Genomic DNA, 11785 nt, shown 5'->3' with positions numbered 1-11785 from the left:
CTGAAAAACATTTGTGTTTGAGATTAAATATATCGTGTAACACATAAGGGCCCTGCTGTCACTCATGTCATGTAAAACTATCAAAACTGAAGTCATATGATGGGCTGTACCAACCGGTATTATTTTTAAATGCGCATTTATAAGTGATGTTACGGTTGCCAGGTATTTGACATAATGAACAACACACGCCGTAAAGCGTCGATGTGAGGCGCATGCTTACTTTCACTGTCACGCTGTTCTCGGTCAGGTGTTCGCTAGATGCAGAAACACGTCAATCTTCTACCACTGTCGTTTATCAATTCAAATAAGCTCTTGGAACTACGTCGTCACGTTGAACAGGTTGAACTTGTCGCGTTTCTCAACCACACAAATGCACTTGCAGCAGGAAACTACACACGGAAGTAAGTCTGTGTCTGCTTATATGCTTCATAAAGTGTTTTACCTATGGTTTAATGGTCTTTAACAAAGCAAGTATACATTTCGATGTTTTTTAATAAGAGATAACAACATGCATTCATTTATAAAGCGTCCTGTCTTTTATTTGAACGAGAAAACATGTATTTTTTTTTATCCTAAAGAGACGAATTGTGAGAAAATATATTTAATGCATGTTAATCTACTTTGATTATTGATGCATTTCCACTTTTTTTTTGCTCATTTGCATTTAAGTGTTTTATTTTTATGAAATGCATGTGTCCTGTGTTTATACAAATTTGTGTAAACAAATAGATCTTGTGATTTTCAATGCAAATTTTGTTTTGAAGGTCACCTGAGTTCAACAGCACCTGTCTTCATTTCTATGGTTTATCCCATTCACCTGCAGAGAAGCAAACATGAACAAGTTAATGCGGTTGATCGTGGGCTGCTTGGTGATTGTTGCCATGGTGAAATTTTTCTATCACCCCAGGTGAGGACTGCAGTTCTCGTGGGTGTCCATGTGCACGTGCATCAAGCCATGTTTCATCGTCCCAAACACTCTTAATTTATTATGACCTAATTTATTTATTCATTTATTTCTAGCTCAAGTCGCAAGACCCACCAAATCATACAAGGTGGGAAATTCTGGGCTGGTTCACAGCTGAATGTGGCTCATAATCAAGAGGATCCTGTCAAAGAAGTACAAGACAACCTGGAGGATCATCCAGTGAAAGAAAAGACGATCCAGTCCCACGAAGAGGAGTTAGAGCCAAAGTTAGAGCCAAAGTTAGAGCCAAAGTTAGAGCCAAAGTTAGAGCCAAAGTTAGAGCCAAAGTTAGAACCAAAGTTAGAACCAAAGTTAGAACCAAAGTTAGAACCAAAGTTAGAACCAAAGTTAGAACCAGAAGCTCCTGATGATTCACCCACAGATGCATTAAACATTGTGCACTTGGATCTGAAAGGTGCCGCACCCAAAGTCAAATACCTTAAGGAGGTCAGAATGCGTGCAAACAGGATGCAATTTAATCATGTGATGTAATGTTTTAACAGTGTCCTTTTTACAGTTACCTTTATGTTCCTTTATAGATATTCCCTTTACTGTCATCTCTGGGTGCTAATGGGATATTGCTGGAATATGAGGATATGTTTCCTTATGAGGGGGAACTCAGCATTCTCAAATCAAGATTTGCGTACAGGTGGGTGACTGATTCTGAGCATCTGATTAACTAAACCTGAATTCATTTGACTCCGTTTACCCAGAAATGAAAATTCAGGCAATATTTACTCATTCTAAACCTGTATATGCTGTTATTTCAGCTGCATGCAAAATGAGATATTTGAAGAATATTTACGGAATTGCACCTTTTCAATGACAGTGAATAATATTCAGTTTTGTTTATATGCTATTTTCAGTTTAGGATTATTTAAATTTTTATTTACTATTATAAATATTATTATAAACTATAAACTGTATATATGTTTTTTAATGTTCTCTTAAAACTCACTTTTTAAGAGTGATTATTACTGTTTATATAATATGATATAACTGTTTTTGTTTTGTATTGTATTCTTAAATTGTTCTGTTGCATGTTTTCATTTTGATTTACATATATTTTTTTAATTTTTTTTTTTTTTTTTGTAAAGTACACTGCCATTCAAACCTTTGGGATTAGGTTTTTGATGTTTTTTTTTTTTTTTTTTTTAAGAATTCTCTTATGCCAATCAAGGCTGCATTTACTTGATCAACAATACAGAAAAAAACAAATATTATGAAAAATTATTACAGTTAAAAATAATGGTTTTCTATTTTAAAATCTGATTTATTCCTGTGACGCAAAACTAAATTTTTAGCATCATTACATCACTGACAGTCTTCAGTGTCACATGGTCCTACAGAAATCAGTCTAATATGTTGATTTATTACTTTTACTATCAATGTTTGCAACAGTTGTGCTGCTTAATATTATTTTTGGAACCTTTGATTTTTTTTTTTTTTTTTTTTTTTTTCAGGATTCTTTAATAAATAAAAAGTTAAAAAGAATAGAAATATTTTCAAACAATATTAGTTTTTGCTATTCACCTTTTATCAGTTTAACACATCCTTGGTGAATGAAAGTATTAATTTCTTTCAAAAAAGATTTTTTTTTTTCTTTACTGACCACAAACTTTTAAATAGTAGTTTATATTGTTACAAAAGATTTCTATTTTGAATAAATTCTGTTCTTTTTAACTTTTTATTTATTAAAGAATCCTGTAAAAGTATCACAAGTTCCAACTAAATATTATGCAGCAGAACTGTTTTCAACAGTGATAATAAATCAACATATCAGAATGATTTCTGAAAGATCATGTGACACTGAAGACTGGAGTATTGATGTTGAAAATTCAACTTTGCATTACAGGAATAAATTATATTTTAAAGTATATTAAAATAGAAAGCCACTATTTTAAATTGCAATAATATTTCACAATATTACTGTTTATCATTTATATTTATACATATATTTATTTGTTTATCAAATAAATGCAGCACTGATAAGCATAAGAATCTTCTTTAAAAACATTAAAAATAGTACTTATTACAAACTTTTGAAATGCAGTGTAGTTTTAGATGCAACTTTTTAAGGCACAAGAAAAATAAAGTATATTATTATTATTATTATTATTACTATTATTATAGTATTTCTGTATATTTTAAGTTTATTCATATTTTCAGTTTTCATTATTTTTTCAGTTTTCATTTTTATTTGAGTTGTATTTTGTCTTTATTTTAAATAATTCTAGATAGATTTTATTTTTTTAATTTTAGTAATTTTGGTACTTAAGCTAAATGTTGCTGAGGCAACATTTCCAATGTTCATGTTAGTTTTTTTTTTTAGTTTTTTTTTTTTAAGTTTAAAGGAACACTGTACTTTTTTTGAATATTTTCCAACTCCCCTAAAGTTAAACAGCTGAGTTTAGCAAAGTTGAGCAAATCCATTCAGCCGATCTCTGCAAACTGCAGTTGGGTTATTTTGATATAAAGTAAAAATAACAAAAAAATACAGCTAACTAACACCATAAAACCAGAGTTATCTGTTTTTGCAAATAAACTCTTCATAATTCAAAGATCTCTATTTCTTTTTACACATATTTTTAACTTGCTTATCTTTATTGTTTTTTGCAAAGTCCGGAAGATATAGAGGAAATTAAGACTCTGGCCAAAGAGCACAAGCTTGAACTGATTCCTCTGGTGCAGGTGTTCGGACACATGGAGGCAAGTACAGCATCTAACTGTCACAAAAACTGTAGATATCTGTAGATAATTGTAGTATAACATCCACTCACTACAAACTTCAGTAAAGGAACATTCACATTTGTACATGCACATCTAAGTTAACCATTCACAGAGGCTGTGTTGATGTGAAGGCAAAAATCATTCAAATGCTGTAGATGCACTGTTTTTACTTCATTAGCATACTGTACACTATGAATCAGTCTTTCTGTTCACATTTTAGTTTGTCTTAAAACACGAGAAGTATTTCAAATTGAGAGAAGTGGAAACATTTCCCAATAGCCTGAACTCTCTTGCCCAAGGAAGCATGGATCTTGTGCAAGACATGCTAACACAGGTTATGAAGAAACACCCGGAAGCAAAGTGGTTTCACATTGGTGCTGATGAGGTTGGTGATATTTATTCTCTACGGATCATTGAAAATAGTCACATTTCACGGAAGAAGGTAAATAACACAATGAGAGTGACCTATTACTTTCTAATGTAAGCTCATATCTACTGTGGATAAAATACATTTAGGTGCGTGGCCTGGGCGAAAGCGAAGATTCGAAGCGCTGGCTGGAAGCCAACGGTGGAGACATGGGAAAGCTTTTTCTCAATCACGTGACTGCCGTTGGGCGATTTATGACCAAACTGAAGAAAGGAATCAAGCTGATCTTGTGGGATGACATGTTTAGAAAGCTCAGTCCTGAAACTGTCAAAGGTATGATGAGAGAGTCTGCAAGCCTTATCAGATAGCAGGTGTCACCTTTACTGTTTTTGCAGTATTTGCATATTATGATAGTGTATTTCCAACAGGTGCATTGAGTTTTTTTTTTTTTTTTTTAGACTTATCAGTGACATTTAACGATCATGCAAAAACAACAAATTATGGTGACGATGCCATTATGGATGCGCTGTTTACAGATGTTTTTGTTACCTTGTGAAATTATTTATTTAGTATGAAAAAAGCGTTTTAAGTGAAAGGTATTTTAACACGGCAGGGTAAAGGCTTTTACAATGGAGAGTGTTGCTTGGTGCACCTTTAAAGAAGTTCACGTCCAGAACAACAATTTACAGATAATGTACTCACCCCCTTGTCATCCAAGATGTTCATGTCTTTCTTTCTTCAGTCGTAAAGAAATCATGTTTTTTGAGGAAAACATTTCAGGATTTTTCTCCATATAATGGACTGATATGGTACAGTTAGGGTATGTGGAAAAACTCTCATCTCATGTTCTCCCTCAACTTCCAAATCACCCTATATCGGTGTTTTACCTTTTTTGTTAAGGGTGTTTGATCTTTGCATGTTCACTTTGCAAAGACTGGGTCGGAACTTCTGCAGCGATGTAGGATGAGTTCAGGGAGAGAAAGACAAGATGAGCGTTTAAGAAAAAGTATTTAAATTGTATTTTATTTAATGAAAATAACTGATCGTTTCGCTAGATAAGACCCTTCTTCCTCGGCTTGGATCGTTTACAACCGCATTTGGGATCGTTTGAAGCCGCATTTAAACTGCATTTTGGAAGTTCAAAATCGGGGCAACATATCAGTCTGTTATATGGAGAAAAATGCTGAAATGTTTTCCTCAAAAAACATAATTTCTTTACAACTGAGCAAAGAAAGACATGAACATCTTGGATGACAACGGGGTGAGTACATTATCTGTAAATTGTTGTTCTGAAAGTGGACTTCTCCTTCAAGCTTTCAAAAATATGTCAATAACACAGTAGTGACGTGTGTGTTTACTTTTTAGAATCGGGTTTGCAAGAGCTTGCATCGCCCATGATATGGAATTACATCCCAAACATGGATGAGAAAGAGATCGGTAAGGCCCTGTTCTGGTTCTCATATGAAAATATTGCATATATCTGACCCTGGACCACAAAACCAGTCATACAGGTCATATTTGGCTGAGATACAACTATTTAAAAAATCTGGAATCTGAGGGTGTAAAAAATTTAAAATATTGAGAAAATCGCCTTTTAAAGTTGTCCAAATGAAGTTTCGGATCAATATGCAGATATGCAATATGACCAGTGTGAGGGACATTTTGTTATTTGCTTTACTATGCGTGCTTCATCAGTTTGCTAAAAGATGTTTGCCTACGTCTTAGCTTCTAAGAAGATGATTTGCATTAAATACTTTAGATGTGTACATTAGAAACACATCGAGGGGACACAGTTAAATACCTTAAATGGACACACGTGTTGAACATGTGTTCTGATTGGATGAAATAGAAGCATCCAGGTTTGATTAGGGTATAAATGCTGAGTTTCTCTGGGTTGCACTCTAGAGCTGTGACTAATGACTGTCACCTATTCTTGCAAAAAAAAAAATCTTTAAAAGACTTTTGTCTCATACTTTTATTGAAATAGAAAATTGCCATGACACTAGTTATACGATTTAAAGGTTTGGGAGTTAGTAATTTCTTTTTTTTTTTTTTTAATAAATTGATAATTGTATTCATCAAGAATGCATTAAATTATTTAAAAGTGACAGTAAAGTCATTTACAGTTTTAAAAGATTAATAAATGCTGTTCCTTTGAACTTTCTATTAGTCAAAGTATCCTGAAAAAAATATCAAAAAATAAATTACTAAATAAATAAACAAATATTGCATATTTTAAAATATAATGGTAAAATAAAATTTTAAATATTTGAAAATAATATTTGAAAATAATATTTTTATATATATATATATATATATATATATATATATATAAGCAGTTTTAAATGGTAATCAAATTTAAATGTATAATATTTTATAGTTCTTAGTATGATCAAAGCCTTGGTGCAGCTTTGGCGAGCATAAGTCACTTCTTTCAAAAACATACACTACCAGTCAAAAGTTTTTGAACAGTGAGATATTTTATTTATTTATTTTTAAAGAAGCCTCTTCTGCTCACCAAGCTTACATTTATTTGATCCAATGTACAGCAAAAACAGTAAAATTCTGAAATATTTTTACTATTTAAAATAACAGTTTTTAATTTGAATATATTTTAAAATATAATTTATTCCTGTGATTTCAAAGCTGAATTTTCAGCATCATTACTCCAGTCACATGATCCTTCAGAAATCATTTTTTTGATTTGCTGCTCAAAAACATATTATTATTGTTATTATTACTATTATTATTATTTTGAAATCAGCCGAGTGGAATTTTTTCAGGTTTCTTTGATGAATAGAAAGTTCAGAAGAACAGCATTTATCTGAAATAGAAATCTTTTGTAACATTATAAATGTATTTATCTTCACTTTTGATCAATTTAAAGCAAATTCCTTTCTGTAATTTCTTTCCCCCAAAAACAATAACAATTATACTGATTAATGTTACAAAAGATTTTTATTTCAGATAAATGCTGACCTTTGGATCTTTCTATTCATCAAAGATTCCTGAAAAAAAATTAATCAACTGTTTTAAATAATAATAATAATAATAATAATAATAATAATAATAAAAATGGGTCTTGAGCAGCACATCATCATAGATTGATTAGAATGATCTCTGAAGGATCATGTGACACTGAAGACTGGGGTAATGATGCTGAAAATTCAGCTTTGATCACAGGAATAAATTGCATCTTAAAATTTATTCAAATAGAAAACAGTGCTTTTAAATAGTAAAAATATTTCACAATATTACTGCGTTTGCTGTATTTAGGATCAAACAAATACAAGCTTGGTGAGCAGAAGAGGATTCTTTAAAAAAAACATTAAAAAATATTTGACTAGTAGTGTAAAAAAAAACATCCCCTACATTTGAACGGTATTTCATATCTACTTATTGTTTGTAGGTGGCTATATCTCAAAGTATGAAAAGGCTGGATTTAAGACCGTGTGGTTTGCTAGCGCTTTTAAAGGAGCTTCTGGAATTGACCAGAACTGGACTCCAATCAATCACCATTTACAAAACCACCTACAGTGGCAGAAAGTCATTGCATCCATGCCGCAGTACAAGTCTGTGAGATTCCAAGGCCTCGTTCTGACTGGCTGGCAGAGGTAAGCCTGCAGTTTCACTGAATTGCTTTTTCAAATATTTTGTGCCGTCAAACATACAAACTATAATGGTTTTAGGAACTTCCAAACCTAAAACACTACTGTGTTTGCAATTTATATGAGGATACAAACATACACATGTGATGACATAACAGTATTATTAAAACATTTCTTTAGTAATACTTGAAATGAATGAAAACAATGTGCATTTCAGGTATGAGCATCACACTGTGTTGTGTGAGCTTCTCCCAGTGGCCATCCCTTCTCTGGCTGTCTGTCTTCAGACACTGAAATACGGTGAGTGTCCAAACCAACGTTTTTTATTTCTGGAGGGGTTGAGTATGTGACTTGCTGTTTTATGAGTGAGTAGAATAAAATCATATGTGATGTATTGCGATGGTGTCATGCTCTTATGTGTTTTGTTTACCTTTAGGTTCATTTGAAGCCAAGGCACAGAGTGAGGTACAACGCCTCCTTGGGTGTCAGATAGAGCTGAGCAAAAATGAGTGGTATGCCATTGTATATATAGATGTTTATACAGATGTATTTGATTGCGATGTTTATAACGGGTGCTCTCTTGACTGTTCTGCAGTAAGGGTGCATCCTTTCCTGGCTCAGATGTTTATGAAATGGTGAAGAAGATCAACGACAACCTTGAGAGCTCGGTTAAAAAGATCTTGCAAAACTAGTGAGTGATTGTGTTTCCGAATGGCTTTGCATATAAGCTCAAATGACATTCACATCGAGCTTAAGACAGTGCTTTTTTTCTGTTAATGCAACTTAATTCGTTGTCTTAAACATTTTGTTTTTGTGTTTTCCAGCCATGTCAAGGGATCATTCAGTGCGTATAATCGCAAACACAACTTTGCAAACCCTAGAAATCTTGCATTTTTCAAAGATGATCTGAAAAAGTAAGGGTTTTTTAGCACTCACATATCATTTAACATATTTATTAGCTAACTTATTATCTTTATAGATTTCTCATAAGACATTTTGGTTATTATTTGGATACAGGGTTCTGACAGTCATAGTGAGCCATAGTAAATTGTTTTGCAGTGGCTCTTTTCAATGAATTTGTTTATGAATAATGTCTAAAAGATTCATTATTGTATTAGTCTGTATCAGAATTTACCAAAAAATAGTAATTATAATCAACTCAAGAAGTCATGCAAAAGTACTCGTCAAAATTATTAAACTTAAAACTAAAAACATTAAAACATCTTGTTACTACTTGAAATAAAATGTCAAATGACGTTTTAAGTACTATTTCAAGTAAGTTTTAATTAAAAAATAAATTCCTAAAACTTTAATTGGAATTATAATGCAAACAGACTAAAACTAATCCAAAATAGTAATACAAACGGTAACACTTTACAATAAGGTTTCATTAGGTAATGTTAGTTAATGAATGTTAACAAACAATGAACAGTACATTTATTACAGAATTTATTCATCTTTGTTAATGTTAGTTAATAAAAATAGTCATTCATTGTTAGTTCGTGTTAGTTCACAGTGCATTAACCAAAGTTAACATACACAACTTGTGATTTTTAGTAAATCATTAATAAATGTTGAAATTCAGTCATATAATGGCAGTCAATGGGATCCACGGCTTTGAGAGTCAAAAAAAAAACATATGCAGACAAAAGGCTCATGACGATCTATTGAGGTGTTAAGATACGAAACAATCAGTCTGTGCAGGAAACTGAAGAGTATTTATATAATTTTTTTACCTCTGATCCACCGCAATGTCCAACTGTCCTGAGCGCGTTCACAACAGACGGCGCATGACGCAACAACGTTCTCTGGCATGGTAGACGCATGCGTGGAAGCGATCTGTCGCACGTACACGTCACTCGTTGTTTACTTGTGCTTATCCTGGTTGTTGCAATTGATTCAAAACTAAAATATTACGTTTGGTTGTGCGAACTCCTCCAGGAGTGTTGATTTTTCATTGATTCCCAACTTTTGAGCCTGATTAACTTAAGTTATGGTTGCTTGCTCTCGTATATGCCAGAGCACGTTGACGCGTCACGCACCTGCTGTTTTGAACGCGTTCAGGACAGTTGGACATTGCGGTGGATCAGAGGTAAAAAATTATATAAATACTCTTCAGTTTCCTGCACAGACCAGTTGTTTCGTGTCTTTAGACTTCAATGTATCGTCACGAGATGCAGAGTTTAATTTGGGTTTGTCTGTGTATGTTTTTTTGACTCTCAAATCCGTGAATCCCATTGACTGCCATTATATGACTGCAGCGGTTTGAGTTAAAAATCTTTGTTTGTGTTCTACTGAACACATGTTTGCTTATGTTTGGAGATGTAGATTATTATAAACCATAAACGAAAAATTCTGGATATTCTTGTTAAATGTTGCTTTTTTCCCTCTTGTCAGATTGATGGATAAATGGGATGCCTTTTTATTGACTTTCCGGCAAAGTATGGAGGCAATCTTCTACCCAGACACTTTGGAGGAGTGGTTGGAGGAGAACGTCAGTGAACACATAGAAAGACTTCATGGATTGGTGGTTGATGTAGAACGAATCATTAAACTCAACGGACAGCCAAAGGTCGAGCCTTTGAAAAACAGGTGAAACAGACAAGCGGACCAACAAGAAGGGCATTCCAAAATGTAGCATTCAAACTTCCTACTGTGTTTTTCAACCTCAGGAATTGTGCTTGTTTCCTGAATGCTTTTCTGGAAGTGATAACAACCTTATGTAAAGTTGCATAAAAGTTCTTTAATTACACTGTGTATGCACTTCTTGAAGAAGTCAACTTACTACACTATGCATTGTTTGCATTTATTTCATCTGTGTTTGAGTTGCCTCAAAATGATATAAATTATTTTCCTTTACAGTTACGTTGGTACAGGTCATGTGATCAGTCTTTATCTATCTTTGACATGCATTATGTACTTCGGTTTGAGGAACACAAATATTGAGCAATTCTGAGCAATCATGTTACAATTAAGATTGAATACTTGAAGATACTTGGTATCTTCAGTGTTTCATCATTATTACAGTTTCAGTTCTATGTTAGCTATTGAAATACTTCAAAACTGGAAATCTGCTGGTCATGGAGCTTATGTTATATTTACAGCCTCATCACAATGCCAATAATACATAATTTGCTGGATTTATTTAATTTGTTGTTGTTGTTTTTTTTTAATAAAAACTTGTGGAAGGTATTTTGTACTGTTTTCCATGGTTCATTATTGCAAAATCTCTACAGGGATATTTCATCTGAAAATGAAAATTCTGTCATTAATTACTCACCCTCATGTCGTTCCAAACCCGTAAGACCTTTGTTCATTTTCAGAACACAAATTAAGATATTTTTGATGAAATCCAAGAGCTTTCTGACCCTGGATAGACAGCAATGCAACTGACACGTTCAAGACCCAGAAAGGTAGTAAGAACATTGATAAAATAATGTTAAGCCATGATGTTAAGAAGCTACAAGAATACGTTTTGTGCACAAAGAAAACAAAAATAACTTTAATCAACAATTTCTCATGAATGCACGTCGAAAACTGACAACAAAAGAGAAGAAATTGTTGAATAAAGTCTTTATTTTCGTTCTTCTTGCATGCAAAAAGTTTTCTAGTAGCTTCATAAAATCGATGTTAAAGCACTGATGTCACATGGACTATTTTAACAATGTCCTTACTACCTTTCTGGGTCTAGGGAACATTTCACATGCATTGCTGTCTATGCAGGGTTTCATCAAAAACTGATTTTATCAAAAATATCTTAATTTGTGTTCCAAAGATGAACGAAGGTCTTACAGGGTTTCGACCAACATGTGGGTGGGCAATTAATGACAGAATTTTCAAGTGCTTTGTCAAATATGACAGTGTCATGTGACTTTATGTTATGGTCTTTCATAAACTTAAATATAACATTATACAGTTGAAGTCAAAAGTTTACATACACCTTGCTTTTACCAAAGCAAGAAGGATCATACAAAATGCATGTTATTTTTTTTATTAAGTACTGACTTGAATAAGGTATTTCACATAAAAGATGTTTGCATATAGTCCACAAAAGAAAATAATAGTTGAATTTATAAAAATTACCCCATTCAAATGTGTACATACACTTGATTTTTA

The 11785-nt window shown here is 32.8% G+C and overlaps 1 protein-coding gene across 1 annotated transcript; it reads left to right on the top strand.

The window, feature by feature from the left end:
• Positions 1-194: 194 nt before the first annotated feature.
• Positions 195-10875, top strand: zgc:113333 (beta-N-acetylhexosaminidase). The gene is made up of 14 exons (XM_051106851.1): positions 195-401; positions 765-907; positions 1021-1411; positions 1504-1613; positions 3586-3673; positions 3915-4079; positions 4211-4394; positions 5427-5498; positions 7471-7675; positions 7887-7969; positions 8106-8181; positions 8265-8360; positions 8494-8583; positions 10067-10875. Exons 2-14 carry the CDS (start codon positions 834-836, stop codon positions 10263-10265), a joined length of 1833 nt encoding a protein of 610 aa, XP_050962808.1. The 5' UTR covers positions 195-401; positions 765-833; the 3' UTR covers positions 10266-10875.
• The last annotated feature ends 910 nt before the right edge of the window (positions 10876-11785 follow it).

Source organism: Labeo rohita, chromosome 3 (assembly GCF_022985175.1).
Source record: "Labeo rohita strain BAU-BD-2019 chromosome 3, IGBB_LRoh.1.0, whole genome shotgun sequence".
NCBI lineage: Eukaryota > Metazoa > Chordata > Actinopteri > Cypriniformes > Cyprinidae > Labeo > Labeo rohita.
The sequence above is the reverse complement of the archived record's forward strand: the minus strand, read 5'-3'. Positions and strand labels throughout refer to the sequence as shown.

Excerpts from the sequence above, each read along its gene's own strand:
- zgc:113333 (XM_051106851.1), top strand. The coding sequence starts at position 834 with ATGAACAAGTTAATGCGGTTGATCGTGGGCTGCTTGGTGATTGTTGCC. Across the intron at positions 1,614-3,585 it reads AAATCAAGATTTGCGTACAG|TCCGGAAGATATAGAGGAAA; the intron begins GTGGGTGACTGA and ends TTTTTTGCAAAG. Across the intron at positions 4,395-5,426 it reads CAGTCCTGAAACTGTCAAAG|AATCGGGTTTGCAAGAGCTT; the intron begins GTATGATGAGAG and ends TTTACTTTTTAG.